This window comes from Marmota marmota, unplaced genomic scaffold (assembly GCF_001458135.2).
Source record: "Marmota marmota marmota unplaced genomic scaffold, marMar, whole genome shotgun sequence".
In the NCBI taxonomy this organism is placed as follows: Eukaryota; Metazoa; Chordata; class Mammalia; order Rodentia; family Sciuridae; genus Marmota; species Marmota marmota.
Window position 1 is genome coordinate 4,605,896 of NW_025999961.1, and position 17,727 is coordinate 4,623,622.

Here is a 17,727-nt window from a genome sequence, read left to right on the forward strand (position 1 = left end):
GGGGGGGGGGGGGGGCTGGAGACTAACCAAATAATCATGACCTAGGCAGCCAATTGATCCTTTGCTGCTTTGCCTGCCCTTTCCTCCTCTGACTTCATCACTCTGTTACCACTGGACAGCCCCGGCCAGCTAACAAACATGCTCTAGCATCTCTCACCTCGATCCTATCTTTCTCTCCATTGCCTAACCTAATTCTCTTTCCCCCTTCATAAAACCAGCTCTCTTAAGAATTGCCAACATGCAGTCGATGCTTCTTGCTTTCCATTCACTCCTGAGTCCACTGCAGTTGAGTGTCAGCCATGGAGTTGGGTGTCTCCATGGAGATGGACCTAGCGGAGGTCACCAGCCTCCTTTCAGTTTCCAACCCCAATAGCCTTCTTGTCCTCCTCTTACTAGCCTCTCAGTGGCATTCCATTCCCTCTTCATCAAATAGTCCTCCTCTCAGCAATGCAAGTCCCTGCCTGGAAAACTTCTGTTTGCTCTGACCACTCCTCCTCCTCCAGCCAGACATAAAACCTGGGGCCTCTTCACTGTTCTTTCTCTAAACACTCTTCCTTAGTGATCTCATCCACACCTGCAGCTTGAAATTCTGTCAAGAAGTTGAGGCTAGGAACTCCCAATGTCCATCTTACCAATAATAACAACATAAGTATTGTGTAAGTAAGAGCTATCATGCACCCAGCTGTGTTCAAAGAATTGCTTTACGGTTCCTAACAACCCTGGATAGATGCTACTATTACCATTTTCAGGCAAAGGAATTAGGGCATAAAGAAGTTAATTTATCAGGCCACAGTGAACAGCAGGGCCAGGATTTCAACCTGTCAGAATGTGCAATCTTACTCAGATGTCACCTGTGAGCACCAGGTTTGATAACCCACTGCGCCTACTTCACTGATGTCTTACAAGCACTTCAAAGGCAAAACTTCCCCTCTTCCAAGCCCAACCTGTTCCTCCCCATCGTTTACCACACCTGAACCACACCATCCTCCATCTAGTCAACAAGTCAGAAACCATGGATGGAGTCATCTCTGATTTCCTCTATTCCTCCTCCCACATCTAATGAGTCATTAGGTCCTGTCAATCCTTTCTAGAAACCATACCTCTGATCTACCTCTTCTCTTTCTTGTTTCCACTACCCTTGTCTAAGCCAGCACCTTCTTATCTGGACAGCTAAGATAGCTTCCTTGTGGGTCTCCCTAGTTCTGTTTTTTTCTCCTCTGAATAACTTCTTGACACAATAGGAATAATATTTTAGAACTATGAATGTCACTGTCTACTTATAAACCTTTAACAGTTCCACACTGTATTTAGGATTAATTGCAGTCTGCCTATCACAAACACACAAGGCCCTGCCTTCTGTGACACATTTACTGGTCACCTGCCTTGCCCCTGGCTCATGCACTGGCTTTCTTTCCTCCCTGATGAGTATTTTTCCTGCCTTGGGGCCTTTGCACTTGCTATTTTAGGAATGCATTCCCCTTGACACTTTGCATATTAGGGATCTCAGCTTAAATATCATCTCCTCCATGAGGCTGCCCTGAACTGCTACTTCTCAGTACCCTGTTGGCTTCCTCTTTAGTGCTTTGCAATTTGTAATGTGTGTTTGTGCCTGTGTTTGCAGGACAGTGAGCTCCACCAAGATAGTGACTCCTCTGTGAGTTTACGTTTAATGCGTATATTTACTGCCCAGCGACCATTTGGTATATGAAAGGGTATGAGGACTAGCCAGCACTCAGGGGGAGGGGGAGAGTTCACTTGAATCTGTAGAATCTCTAAAGCTTTGTTTGTGCTCCTTGCCTTGAGAAGACAGAATGTTTAACTGGTGTTTACTGGAGAAGGGAAATATCTCTAGCTCACAGACAATTACAGCAAAGGCCTAGAGAGCTCAGAAAGGTTGCTAAATGCAGAGGGTGGAAGGAGTCACTAAATGCAGAGGGTGGAGCAGGAGACCAGGAGGTCACATCACAGAGAGCCTGGATGTCCAAGACGTGAAGAACTGACTAGGCGGGTCCAGGGTTCAAGGAAAGTGACCTAATAGGAAGGCTGATGTTTGCATAACTACCCAGGAAGAACACTGGTGAGACAATTTGCAAGTTGGAAGAGGGAAGATCAAACTACCTTAGAGTGAAATGCCTGCCCTTTAGTGGTAAGAAGAATGGAGATCAAGTTACTACTTACCAAGCTCTGGCCTAATTTTAGAACAGCACAAGGAACTGCTTAAAGGCTTCAAAGATTCCAGAGAAAAACGAACCCATTTGCACAACCAGATATAAAATTACATTAGAGGCTAGAATATCTGGTCCTTGCCCACAAGGACTTCCAGCTTGTCAGGTTAAATCTTCCTTAAAATCAGAGTCAGATGCAAGGTCTGGATAGCCAAGCTAGGAGGGGAATGGAGATTTAAAACACACAGACACACACAGACAGACAGACACACACACACACACACACACACACACACACGGGAAGGTATACATGCAGAGCACCCAGGCAAAAGAGTGATCTTCATCTATTCAGATTGTGTGGCCCGGAGGAGGCAGGTAAGAAAAGCTCACTGTTCAGTGTCTTCAAGGGGAAGCCCTATAATATAGCACCACAGACATTGCTCTATTTTTCTTGAGTTTTGCTTCAATGACCTGTTAAGATTAAACATTCCTGGAATTGGCAGTAGCAAGCAGCATGTAATGCAAGACAGGAAGCTACGTGATCAACCGAGCAGACAAGTCAAAGGATGTGACCACAGCTCTGCATTAGAGATTCAAAGTCAAATTAAAGCAAGATGCTGGGTCCCAAACAGTGCTTGTGGGGGCTGAGACAACAGCTTGTCAGAACAGACAGTACTCCAAACATGTATTTTATTGCTTTCTGCTGTTCCTGAAAACAGCCAGCTTGCATTTTGACTAGCAACAGCTGGACAAAACTGTATGGACTGCTATCAGGGGTTCATTGAATATACATTTTTATAGATTTATGGATGTCATCACCTTAAGGCATCATTATAAACTTCCTGGAAAGGTTATCAAACCATGGAGTTGGCTTATAATTCTAAAGAAGAGTAAAACCAAACACTGAAACAGGAATCAAGAACTAAAAGCTCATCAAGTTATATACAAGGAAATAATGGTTGAAATTTTGCTTCTCAAGAAGAGCTGCACTTGACTAATGACGTACAGAGGAGAATACCAGGACACCAGAGATCCAGTATGGCGGGGATTTCCAGCAGTTTGTAAAAACTGACTACATAGAGGTCACAAATCCTGCAGAAAAGTGAAAAAAAAGAATTGACTGAAGTGTGGGGAGGAGGCTATTCCTAGGAAGACACTCCAAATTTTGGTTAGGATCCTCTTCACTGCCAGGGGAGTTGCTATGGAAACAATCTTCTCCCTGACTGTCCTGTCAATAAGGAGGTTATGTAGGAAACCCGGGTTCTGAGACAGTATTAAAAGTGTGTGTGTGTGTGTGTGTGTGTGTAGAGGTATTTCTTTTTTCATGGATAAGGTCACCTTTTAGAAATGACACATAATTTCAAGTTGCCTTTTACCTGAAGGAGCTTCTTGACGCACTCGTGGTGTCCGTTCTTGGCTGCCAGGTGTAAAGCACTGTGTCCTAAAGGGATTGAAAAGCAAAAGTTGGGGGAAAAAGGCCACACTTTTCACATCTCTTTCACGTCTCTGTAGTGAAGACAACTATGAGGAAATATATTGTTCTCTAACAAAGACAGAATTGTTCCTCTGGAGATTAAAGCCTCACATTCTTTAATGCCACAAATGTGGGGAGAAAACAGAGCATCCGCCCACTGGATAACATTCACAGGCTCCAAGTGCTGTTCTCTTAGGGTGCAATTAAGCCCCAGGCCAGAAGCTTGTGGTAGACTCATGACATGAGGCTTGGAAGTTCTGCTTTCAGCTGTCAATGTGTGTGCCAAATGTCCCGTGTCCACAACCGTCACACCAGGCAAGGACCACCCCAGGCCTAGAAACCCCAAAACATGCAGCCCACTGGGCAGCAGAGAACATACCAGAGGCCCACAAACTTAATCTCTACTCAACTCCTCATTTCCCTCTTCTTCAAACATACTCTGGTCCTGACCGGCCATTCCCAGGAGCTTTCAGATTTTTAAAGTTCTTGAGTGGAGGAAGGGGAAGAGTTGGAAAACAACAGACCACTAAAGCAGCATTTCTTTAAGTTCCCTTCGTGACTCCAACATGAGGCATCAGTGTTTTGATGGTCAGATAACTTCAAGGATGGTTCCAATACTCTAACCAACTCCCCCCACTGCCAAGTGGGCTTGTAGGACTCTATGGGAGAGGGGCTTAGGGGTAGCCTAAGGGTCAGAAGAGCCCCACCAGGGACTTTGCAGTTTCTCTAGGTTTAGCCTGGTTTCTCTTCCTTAGAAGAGCCAGAGAGCTCGCTTTCAATCACCTCCATGGGAGGCCATATTCCTCCACTGGAGGAAATTCCACTTCCTCCCTGATGCTTTTTATCCTCACTCCCTGCTTTATTTCTTTGTTCTTCATAGTACCTTGCGCCTTCTATCACTCCTTTCAAACCTCTCTTAGACACACATTTATATAGTTACAGATTTACATAGTTAACTGCCCCTCCTCCGACTAGAATATAAACTTGGTCACAACAGGAACTTTCTGTATCATAACCTGCTATATCTCTATTGCCTACAATATCGCTGTGCACAGTAGGCTGTCAATATATTTTCTTGTTAATTTGATTTAGAGGCTAAGCTAATTTCAAATGTCTACAATGAGGGGCCAGTCAACCCAATATACCTAGGAAACTCATAGCTTACATTTCCCAAATCATTTGACCAAGATATTCCCACTATAACACCTGTAGAAAACTCACAGTTAGGCTTAAAGCAGAATTTCTCAGCCTCAGTCCCATTTGTATTTAAGCTAGATAGTCGCTATGGATAGCTGTCTTGTATGTTATAGGAAGTTAAGTCACAACTCTGGCCTCTTTCTACCAGATGTCTAGTTGTGACAACTGAAAATGTCTGCAGACATCGCCAAATAACCCTTGGTGGCAAAATCATCCCCAGCTGAGAACCAATTGTTTAGAGAGACAATTTCTTTTTTATGGTGATGCAGTTCCAAAATACTGTTCCCCTTTTGGAATGATGTGCATTCTGTAAAACCAATCAGAATTTACTAATTAGAGGATCACATGGCTAGAAAACCACCATATTTAAGATTAGAGGGTCATAGGATCATGGTGAACTGCACAAAAGTCTGTAACTTCAAAAGAACAGATCCCTTCTATTCCTCAGTAGAGGTGCTAAGAGCTCTTAATGGTATGCATGAGGGGTGTTATTAGTTGGGGTAGAATACCAAAAGGCAGAAGCCCCTCTCCAGAAGGATGGGGATGAAGGAGGCTAAGAAATAAGAGGAAAGAGGTCCTTGAAAGTAGGAAGATGAAGATATTCTCTTCTTCGCCCTCATTTATTGCACAAGACACCCCTCCCCAAGATGAATAAAGCATAATAGCACGACTTTAGTTACATTATGCATTAAATAGGCTTTAGTGGGCCAGCTTGGACTCCCCAGCCATCATTTATACATTGTTTCTAAGGACAAGCACATTCTGAATTTTAAACAAATGCCTTACAAATGAACTTTTGGAACACGTCCTGATTGTAAGTTGGAGACTTGTTTATGTAGTACATTTAAGCGTTTGTCCATGCCATGAAAAAAAGCTGTTCTACACAAACAGCACCCACTTCAAAAAGGCATACGTTCTCCAAAGACAATGTGGTAGGGACATTTAAACAATACATCATAGCAGAAAAATTAGACTTTCATTTAACTTCCAGTGTTCTGATCATACCTAGATGTGAACACTGTGTTTCTAGAGAAGCAAAAATTCTTATATTCCTGGTCAAGTGACATGCTTTTCTAACTAGCAGCATTAAAGCATTTTTCAAGAGCTGGGGATATAGCTCAGTGGTATAGTGCTTGCCTACCATGCTTAAGGCCCTGAGTTCAATCCCAAGCACCATTAAAAAAAAAAAAAAAAGAAAAAAAAGAAAGAAAGAAAGAAAAAAGAAAAGAAAGAAAAAGAAATAGTCCAAAATCTAAATGAAAAATCATTCTCTGGACACTGAAGTGAAATGTTTTTCATTGCTAACATTAAAAACAAAATTCCTTTCCAATGCAAAATTTCCAGGAGAGAATGTATTCTATTAGTTATAGAACCTCATTGTAAAGGCACAATGCATAAGAATGGCTCCCAGAGAGCTGTGGACCTATATGGAATGCCAGGAAGAAACTTCCCTACAGACAGATAACAAAGGCAACCCTAATTCAGGTGTATAGCAGCAGAACTTTGCCTACAAGCAAAAAGACTAATGCTATAAAAATCAAGACTACTGGAGTATTACAGGATGCCAAAGAGTCCCATTATTGAAAGAGGCTTTAAGCAGGAAGGCTCAGCTACCCCTGCTATGGAACACCTTCCTCTAACCTATTTCAAACAGTGAACATTTATTCAATGCTGGAAAAAAACAAGGAAGAGATCATTAATGTACCGGAAGAATAACTGAGGGGACTAAGACCACACTTCTCAAGAGCATGTATATATTTTAAGACTGAGGAAGTCATGTGATATTTAGATATGGCTAACTAATACCAAAAAGTCAAAGTTTGAGATAGTACAGTATCTGCTCATAATACAAAAATATTTAGACATAATAACAACAAAATGATACTCAACTATAAAGATAAGATTTAAAATAATTTGTTAAAAACCATAGTTTCAGAATACAGAATAAATTTAAATAATAAAATTATAAGAGTATTATTTCTTTTGTGTGTGTGTGTGTGTGTGTGTGTGTGTGTGTGGTGCTGGGGATTGAACTCAGGGCCTTGTGTATGCTAGGCAAGCACTCTACCTCTGAATCACATCCACAGCCCTAGTTCTTATTAACAACTTTAAATACATTTAATGACATTACTCTTAGAAATCCTTATCTGTAAATCAAATTTTTATCACGGAAGCACAAGTCCATGCACATTGTTATATTCTCAGGAGAGAAGATCAGATTATAAAAGATTTATTTATAATATTCATTCTTACTATTAAAGTTAAAAAATTATTCCTTAGTCTCCCCTTATATTTAAAGCACAATATAAATTTACAGTGCTTTACATAGAATCAAAAGATATTTTTGCCTGTGTGTATCATGTGGAATATTTTCAAGGCCAGGTTATGCTCAGCCTTGTGCACAGGTGATCCTTGTGACCTCCCTGTATACATGAATAAATAGCCAGTCAAGTACCCTGAATCATACCAACCTTTTTGGTGTTCCTTTATTTTAAATTAACATATGAACTTTGGTATAACATGCAGCTACACTTCAGAGTGCCTCATGATCTAAAGTCCCTGAGGTTTTTTTAAAAAATTATTCTAATTTGTTATATATGACAGAAGAATGCAATTCAATTCTTATTACACATATACAGCACATTTTTTTGATGTCTCTGGTCTAAATTCCCTGACTTTTAAGATGAAATTATCTTTTGTGTCTTCACACAGTGCCAAAATTGAGTGGCAATATATAGAGGGCATAATGTAACAGAAGGCAACCCAGAAATCATAAAAGTTAAACCAGCAACTGGAGATGCAAAGACTAAGGACCCTTACTTACATTTTCAAACCTCAGCTTCTAAATCCCCTAGATCTTCATCAGGAAAGTCAAGTGGGCAAAGGAATCAGGGATAATTTAAGATATGTGAGTGATAGAAACTGCAAATCATTTAATCTGCTTTTATTTCCTTCTGAGCACCATCTATAGTGTTCCTTCTCTGGGGATCCTGCCATTCACTCTGCAAGGAAGTTGACACTGAGCTGAGGAATCCAGGACTTGCTGCTTATACTGAACCAGATCCTAGAAACCAAGTTAGGGTTCTGATGGCAAATTCACCTTTATAGTGTAATGTGGCCACAAATAAATAAGCTCCATAAAAGCTTTTAATGGGGGTAAAATGTACCAATACAATACTAAATTAAAAAACAGGAATAGAAATTTACTGTATAATATACTCTCAGCTATGTAAAAATGTGCTAGGCAGAATCTATAAGGAAATTTCAAAGAAACAAACGAAAAACACAGTAACATTTTTCTTTCTGATAGGAGTAGAAGCACTAGTTACCTTTTTTACAGTTTTCTGTACTCCCCAAGTTTTCTACAATGAACATCTACTAAAGGAACTTATTTTTCCCTATAATAAAAAGAAGTGAGGGAAGATGTTTAGTCCTGATAGAGAATTCCTTTCTAATCTGTTTCCTAACAATAAATGCAATAAAACAGAACTATTTGACACATGCCAGTGTATTTACTATAAGCTAGTTCTTTTAGATTATGAATTTTTGAAAGAGGAAACCTCCTCTACTTAAAGAAGTCAAATACCTCATTAGAGGTAAGGGTTGTTAGCCAGACTTATTGTGCTGTGTTTATGTGGTATAACTTTAAAAGTAAGACAAACAGAATGGATCTTGAAAGTAAAGATGACTTTCATTAGTGTAGTGTAAATTAGTGTTCCCCTCAAGGCAGTCACTTAGAAAAACTATTAATCTGCTACTAGTTTTACTATTTCTCAAAATACTTTTTTGGAATGATCTGTAGAACTGCTCAGGAAAATCTTGTTACTTCAGTCTCTCCCTGTTTTGACCAAAAATGGTTTTACCAGTTTGATGTGTCATTCACCTTACATGACTTCAAGAGTTCTTGGCCTGTCCTAAAAAAAACTATTCTCATAGATTAAAGATCACCAACCACTGAGATTATTTTCTTTTAAATGCCACAGACTTTGAAAACATTTCTGAAACATACGTTTCCTAGGTATGTTATGAGTAATAACAGCATTCTTGCAATACCTGACTGATTTCCCAAGACGATTGATTACTCTGAAGAGACTAATTTTGGGGAAGGATGTAAAGGATCCATTATAGGTTAATGAAAAGCCTAGATAAAGACTGGAATTAGCTTGATTTTGTTTTCCAGTAAAAAATAACAAAAAGGTATTAGAAACCAAAGATTTCCCAGTGTAATCGGTGAAAAATCATTAGTTGCTTTGGTCTTAGGACCATCACTGGCGGAATCCCAGGCTGGAAACTTCAGGGGCTCTTTCCCAGAGAACAAAGCTTATAAAAAACTAGACTACACTACCTCTTCTTTCCATATGTCCTGTTCATCATTTGTCAACACTAGTTTCACATTAGAATCACCTGGGGAGCTTTAAAAAAAAATCCACTTGGCTGGAAAACTCTAGACAAGGGAATCTGAATCTTAGAGAGCATCGGTATATATGTATACGGTTATGTGTATACTGTGTGCTCTTTCCTTTTCTTCCTTCCTCCCTTCCTTCCAAGTCCCAGATAATTTGGATGTGTTGAAGTAAGTAAGGGGTGAAGATCTTCATTTTCATATTATTATGTAATTCATAAAAACAAAAACTAGGGAATATTGCTTGCCCCATATGTTCAGTGTTAGGAAATAATGTAAAAAAAAAAAAAAAATGAGAGATAGGAAGCACACAGTTCTCTAGTTGACTAAGCTCACAGCAGATGAAAACACAGAGGCACAGACAGATGATGCAACCATACCATAGCCTAGCCATCAAAGGTGATTCTGCTTTCTTCTTTTGGCTATCTGCAGACTCTAAATTTTGCACAATGAAAATAAAACTTTTGTAATACCTATGCTCACGCTGACAAATTATGGACTTAAGAGAGTAAAACCCCACATACCGGTAGTGTCTTGGGCAGTCACGTCCACACCATGGGCAACCATGACCCTGAGGCACTCCACGTGTCCTTTTGTAGCTGCAAGATGAAAACTGGAGAGAGAGGAAAACACATCTGCTTAGGATTGCCACACCTTACATTCATCTCTAACAAAGATTTTTGCCTGCTCATGTGTATTTTTTTCCCACTTGAGCTCCACAACTACCTGCTGAGTGAGTATTATTATCAGCCTCATTTCACTGATTTGTATTTTTAGTTTTTTAAATGTTGCCTAGGTTGGTCTCAAACTCCTGGGCTCAAGTCATCCTCCTGCTCAGCCTTCTGAGCAGCTGGAACAATAGGTGAGCACCACCAACTTAACCTTGTTTTAAAGATGAGGACACAGAGCCTCACTATGGTCTGAAAATTTGTTCATTGACCCCTTTTCTTTCTTTTCTTTTTTGTTTTTGTTTTTATTTTTGGTGCTAGGGTTGAACCCAGGCTCTCATGCATGCTAAGCACATACTCTACCACTGAGCTACATCCCACCTCCTCTCTGACATATTCTATTAATGATGGAACAGGAGCTTGATCTTACCTCTTTTCAACCCAAAGTTCAGGCTTGAAAAAATTTAAGATTTTATCACATATTTATCTCTTTATGAATCAACAGAGAGCTCCAATTAGATTGAGTTTCTAAATAAATATTATCTTTTTTCTTTGTCTAGCATTTACTTTTACCAATGCCATCATTTCTTCTTGTTTTGGGGGGGTGGGGGGTGGAGGGAGCACTGAAGATTGAACCCAGGGGTGCTTAACCACTGAGCTACCTCCCCAGCCCTTTTTAGTTTTTATTTTGAAACAGGGTCTCACTAAGTTTCTTGAGGCCTCACTAAGCTGCTGAGTCTGGCTTTGAACTTGTGATCCTCCTGCCTCAGCCTCTCAAGCCACTGGGATTACAAGTGTGTGCCACAGCGCCTGGCACAATGCCATCATTTCTACATAATGCACACTCTAAAAAGAAACCTGTCTAAGTCACAGAGGTCAAAGTTCTTGGACATCGTTGCTTGGACAATGCCAAAAGCAAGGCTGTGCTTTAGATGAACGATAGTGGCATACAACATCCATTAAGTGCCTACTTTACACTTCTAGATGCTGACTTTTCCTTCCCACAACAGTGGTTTAGGGGAGCCCTGTCACTGTCTACCTCCCATGGCAGGATTCTATACTCAGTTGCAAACAGCACTGCAGAAAGCCCACAAAAGGCTCCAGAACTCAGTGACATGGAGTACAAACCATGCTCTATGACATCTTTAGTTGGACTATTAAAAGAAGGGATCACAGCCAAATGCCACACCAATGATCCCAGGGTGAAGAGCACTTCTGCAGGTAGAAAGAAGCAAAGTGTACCACCTGCAGTCAGGCCCAGAGGCTGAGATGGCCACAGGCTTCAAGAGTCTCCACCATGGAGACCTTCCTGTCTCTCCATCTCTTTCCTGAAGAGAGAGGTTAACAAGCCTCCAGTTCTCCTCCTCCCTTGGTCTGTATCTTTCAAATGAATGCCCAGGCATTATTTTCTGTCAGGGTAGGATCTATCATCAGAGCCCAGGGTCACAAGCAGCTGGCAAATCCAAGAGCTAATATTTGAACCCAAGTGGGTCTGACTCCAGCCCTTTGTCCTTTGTAGGTAAGTTGAGTGAAGGGGACAGATTATCAAGTGAGAACATTTCAAGTCTGGTTGTAAATCAGGCATAACGTAATTAACTATGTGCTTTGGGGAAATTGGATCAACCTCTCTGTGCTTAAGTTTCCTCCATTGTAAAGTGGAAGGACTAAGTCAAATGATTTCTAAGGATCTGGCTCTAACATTTTGCTTTTCTGTCTACCTGGTTCTGATCATACCAATTGTTTGTGAAGCAATCGGTACATAATGTCTCTTTACAATCAAAATTCACTTCGGAGTGATTCCACATTAAGTAAAGCGTTGATTACATGGAATGATTTGGAAATGTGGTGACTTGTTTAAATTGAATTCCTGTTTAAACACAGCTTAGCCAAAAGAATACCCCTAAAAGGCAGGACAATAATACCCCTGTTTTTCACCACATTGGGGGAAGGCTTAATTTTGTAAAAAGTTTACCTTTAAGTGATTAATCTTTTATTTTAACTAATCTTTGTAGAAGGTTTCTAAAGATTCACCAGCCTTGTAACAATATACATAACATAATTAATTGCTTTTGAGGAAATAAAGTCACCATCAAAAGACTCAGTTTTCAGTTCCTTGAACTCTGCTTTCAGGGGTGCTAACCCAAAGCTCTTGAACTACTAAGTCCTAAAATTGATTATATTGGTCTTCTTTTCTAGGTCTGTGTATTTGCTTTTAAGCTGTTAACATTTTATCTCCTTTGACAGGGGAGAACTAAATCAAAAGTATCTCAAAAGCAGGGTAGCCATAGGCTACTTTGAAGATAGACTGGGAAAGTGATTACTCTGTACACAGGTGCATATACCCAATACCTAACTCCCCCCCCCCCCTTTGGTACCAGGGATTGAACCTAGGGGTGCTTAACCACTGAGCAATATCCCCAGCCTTTTTGTTTATATTTTATTTAGAGACAGGGTCTCACTGAGTTGTTTAGGGCCTTGCCAAGTTGCTGAGGCTGACTTTGAACTCAAGATCCTCATGCCTCAACTTCCTGAGCTGTTGGGACTACAGGCATGTGCTACCACATCTGGCTCCACCTAACTTTTGATTAAACTATAACCTACATAAATAAAACTGCACATATCATACAGTCTGGTAACTTTACAAGCAGATGCAATATCACCTTCAAACACATCAAGCAACAGAACATGGTCCAAGACCTTGAAGCTTTCCTTCCAGGCTTGCATCCCTGAAGCTCTGCATGGTCCTTTCTAGTTTCCACCTCCCTCAGAGAGGATATTTATAGTTTTTTCTATTCTGAAGTGTTTTAGATTGCCTCTGAATCATACATTATATTTATGGGTGGTTCAAATTGCAGATATATTTGATAAGAGCACTACTATAGGCCACTACTATAGTTTGGTAAATGTAATCTGTTGAACATAACTTGATATTCATCAAATGACTTGAAATTGCAGGGATTCAAGGTCAGTACTTGGAAGGCCAATAATCATTCCAAGGTGGAGAAAGTGTTATTTCAAATCTCACATAAGAAACTTCTTAGACATTGCTTTTTAAAGGAAACCTCTAGTGTCAATCAAAATTGACCTCTCTGTTGGCTGTAACACATCTTTTGATGGATGCAATTAAATACATTTTTCATTGACTATGCTTTAAAAAATTATGTGTGTGGGGGAGTGGGGGTTGTTTTGTTCTGCCTCTCCAATTAAGAGTTTAGAACAGGGAGCGACTTTTTTCTCTCTTCTTGGGATTCTCCAACCATTTTCCTGCAGAATATTGGTATCCTGCTAAGAAAGAGTATTTTCCCAATTTATGATTGTCTCCCATATTTTACCAAATGCTTCAGGACTTACTATCCTTAGCAAAGTACAAATATAAGTAATTATAAACAGCTCAGTATAAGGGCAAATATTTGTGCTTGTAACTTTATACCATACCTATCTAATAATCATCACATTTTTAGATAACAAAGTCATTCATGTGGGCCAATTAAACATATTATTTCTGGGTATTTCTCAAAAAGGCTCTAATTTCCAGGTGTCTGTTGTGTTCTGCTGTCACACAAAAATTGCTATCTACTTTCTAAGACACAGGATCATAGGCATAAGCCTACAATGCAGGAAAGGGGACAGCAGATCATTTTAGTCATCATTTTAGTTTCTGATTCACTTCTTCATTTAGATATGGAGACATTTATCCTTCCTTCTCACTGAGCATGCAATTCTAGCAAATGGGAGCAAACCCACAAAACACAATAAATAGGTCTTCTCGTAGGGGAGAGACACCAGTGCTATGCCTTCTATTTGACCCTCTGGAGCGGCCCTCTCCCTTTAGCTCTGGGTCCATGGCCCAGGAGACAATCCTCCAGTGCACTGTAACCAATGGGCTACCATGTCCTTTGGCTTCTGGTAGAGTTTGAACAATGGTTAGTGCTTATGGGAGTAAGAATATGAGGAAAGATTCAGAGCATGATCTTTCCCACTGCCCTCCTCCAAGTCACACATTGGCAGTGGCCATCTTTCCTCTAGGAAAGCCACAGCTATGAAGGCCACAGTTCTGACTTTCCCAAAGCTACAATCGTGGCTCTTTCAGGGTTTGGGTATTTGTTCTCTCTCCTCATCCCTCCAGGTCAAGGGCAGAAAAGATTCCCCCTATTGCTAGCCTAGAGCTGCATTCCCAACCTTGTTGGTTTCCTTTAACTTTGCGATTATTTGTAAACAGTTCTTTTTTTAAACTCTCATCAGCCACCCTTTGACAATGCTACCTATTTCCTAGCGGATACTGAACATGCCACGCTTGGATATTTTTGTGTGTGGTCATCCACAGGATGAACCCATAAGTTCCAGTGGATATTATTTAATTATATATTTGTAAGGATAAATTCAGGTTTTAAAAAAATTGTATTACCATATATCATTAGATTAAAAAGATATTTGAGTTTGAGCATTGTGGTTTAAATGCTTTAAAGGAAAAATATGCCATATAACTATAATTACACAGAATATGGTGATTTCAAAAAAAGTTTTCTGGTAGGGTCTTAGTTTTCTAATATGATAGAGAACAGTTTAAAGGGTTCAAGATTGAACTCTTTTAAGATTTAGGGAAAACAAAACAAAACAAAACAAAACCCTTAATCAATCAAGAGCTAGTAGACTAGCACACCTTGCAAGAAAAAACAAAAGCTACTGTAGATTTACTTTTAAAAGGATACATTCACAACAATACATAATGGTACACAAGTGCATACACATACACACACACACAATTACAACAAAAGCAAAATTTAAAGCAAACAAATAAACCAAACCCACACATATCTTTACAGCCCGACCATGTCTGTAATTTGTAAGACTTAATGTGAAGACACTCAGAAAACAAAATTTTAATAGCTCCTAAACACTCCCATATGCTGAAGTTTTGGTTCTTGCTCTTGATGTAAACTCTAGTGGACTTATGTAGTTTTATTTGCATCCCTGATACTGTTCATTAAAGTACATGCTGTGGTCTGAAACTAGGAAAGTCTTACAAGTTCTATGGGCATATCCTATGGAATAAAAAAGATTCTTCAGTGATGAATTACAAGTAAAAGAAAATTCACTAAAACCTTCTATACTATTTACAATATATATATATTCATTTATATGCACACATATGTATACATATATGACATATATACTGCTCCATACTATAGTCTATTATTAAAAATCTGCAGATAAGATTTAGGAAAAGAAAAAATAAGATAGCTACTCTGCAGTTATTTTGATATCCATTGAACACTCTGATTAATTCCTTATAATTACCTACCTAAAAGGATAATAATCTAATATTCTGACTAATAGTATGTCATTGCCATTGCTTTTTAGTCATAAAATCACTTTACCATTTAACTTGGAACATGGTGTTTATAAGCTGCAAGAGCTTGCTAAATCAGTTGCCACATAAAAGAAAACCAAAATGGTTGGTATGCTGGTACAGTTTTGGCTAATTTTTATGAAAGACGTACAAATGCAGAAAATTAACACACAGATTTAACACTAGAGTGACTTTGGCACCAAACCCTTAGCAACTATCTCCTTTATATTGTAGTAGCACATATGTTCAGTCTAGCTATCTTATACATAAATAATCAATTACCCACAGGAAGAGCCGGGTCATTTTGTTTATTTCCCTGGGAAAGAAAGTTCTAGAAGAGAGGAGCCCTGCCTTCTTTCCCTCATTCCCCAAGCTAAAAGAAGCTATTTGTCAGGAGTGGGGTAAATACCATCGTACAGAAAGGCAAGGTGGGGAAATACATGGTGATAACTTTTGTTTATCTAATTTGGTTATCTAGTCATCTCAAAGTTTTAAAATTTAGGAAGTCAAGTTCTCATTATATCTACTCTCCATGATTTTGCAAAATTAAAGCTTTGAATACGCTTTAACATTATTAAAGCTTAGCAGAGGACAAAAATATGCAGTCAGATGACAAGTATAATAAGGAATATATCAAGAAGCATGATATTAGGGAGGTAAAATGTGTAATTTTTAAGGGCTCAGACTAAATGAGTTTCAACATTCATTTTGCCACTTGATGGTGTAATCTCAGGTAGGAGTTCTCTATATCCCAGCTTCCACATTTATAAAATGGGCTGTGGAGAATAAATGAGTTGTATGTAAAAGTACTTAGCAAAACATGAAGCAACTAGCAAATACTCAAAAAAAAAAAAAAAATAGGCCACCAATTATCGTAGCCTCACTCACATACAAAGTAGAGTCTGTGACATGTTGCTTAATGAAAGGAATTGTTTCAACATTCAGAAAAGTCAGGCTAGCAGAAGTTAAGTCAAAAGCATCATACCCTAAAAACCAAAGGGCCAGAGAGGAGAGGGATAAAAGCTATGTGGTTTTTCAGTGAGTGGAAACTTGGGAACAAAGTTGTAGACAGTCACAGACTACAAAAGCCACCCAAGACCAGCCTTGTCTAAAGCTCACACTTGAGCTGCTTACATTCTGGCACCTTCCACGGAAGTGATAATCCTCAGTGCAGGGTTTGGCAGCAGTAAGCCATTAACATTTAGCCTCTGAATGTGAACCAGAGGCAGAGCCAACATTTAGTAAGATATTCCAGTAGAAAGTTGGGCATCACTGGGTAGAAAAACACAACTTGTCAGTGACACAACCTGGATTTATTGGTGACAACTTATAGATTTCCTTTCTTATACAGTAACTGACAAATGTAGACATCCTCAGTGGAGGCAGGCTGGGAGGCTGGCAGGCTCAGGCCAGCCTCTATCTGGTGGCAGGCAGGGGGACTGTGGGTTACTGAAGGCTTATGGAGCAGATGGTGTCCCAGGTCAGCACCAAATTAAGAGCATGATCGATGCCCTCTAATGGCCTGTGTCCTGGATAACTGGTTGAAAGAATAAACCTCTACATAAAGACAGTTAGTAGATTGGAATGAGATAAATGGGGTTGGGTTGGGGGTGATGTAGAAGGTTAATTAACCACCCCTAGCCACACACACACCCTTAGACAGTATTCTTGACAATGTTAATTGGATATTGGAGCTAATTCAAGTGTGGGATAGTTTTGATATTTCTACAGATAGCTGTCTATTTTTATATACTGTGACTACTATAGCTAAATACATTCATTTACACATTCACTAGGATACTAGGGTATTGATGTGTCAAATTAAGCACTGAGAAATAACAATGAATAAAACAAAGTTCCTTTGTTCCCGGAGCATGGCTTTTAGAAGGAACACTAAAGATAAACCAGTGGTCTCAACACATGCACACACACACATATACACCAGGATATTTGGCAATATCTGGGGACATGTTTTTTTCTTTATTGCCAGGGGGCACCAGAGACCAGAAATACTGCTGCGCATCCTACAAAAAAGATAAGACTGTTCCCCATAACAAAGGATTATCCATCCAGTCCAAACTATCCTAGTGCCCAGGTTGTGAAACGCTGTGATAAACCATTAAAAGGCATGTACAACACTGAAAAATAATTCCATTAAAAAAAATAGAGAGTAAAGAAGAAAAGCGACATATTTTTATCTTTTTATTGAGATATAATCCAACTACCATGACGTTCACTCCCATTTCTTAGTCCCCTTTGTCCCTGGAAATCATTAGCCTACTTTCTCTCTCCACTAATTAGCTTTTTCTGGATATTTCCTAAAGAGGATCCTACAGTACATGGTCCCCTGTATCTGGCTCCTTTGCTTTGGCATGTTTTCTGGTTCTCTCATGCTGTACTCTCAGTACTGCACTTCTTCCTTAATGAGTTCTATTTTAGGAGTATTCTACATTGTTCATCCATTTGTTACA

General features: G+C 39.5%; 1 protein-coding gene across 12 annotated transcripts in view; it reads right to left on the minus strand.

Annotated features, from left to right (window-relative positions):
• Window positions 1-17,727, minus strand: part of Rai14 (retinoic acid induced 14) — a 133,317-nt gene that overhangs the window by 21,810 nt on the left and 93,780 nt on the right. For all 12 annotated transcript variants that reach the window (XM_015496375.2, XM_048802914.1, XM_048802913.1 and 9 more), the window contains 2 exons: window positions 9,763-9,851; window positions 3,542-3,606 (listed from right to left, as the gene is read on the minus strand). In XM_015496375.2, coding sequence (XP_015351861.1) covers window positions 3,542-3,606; window positions 9,763-9,851 — 154 coding nt within the window. The remainder of the gene's footprint in view (window positions 1-3,541; window positions 3,607-9,762; window positions 9,852-17,727) is intronic.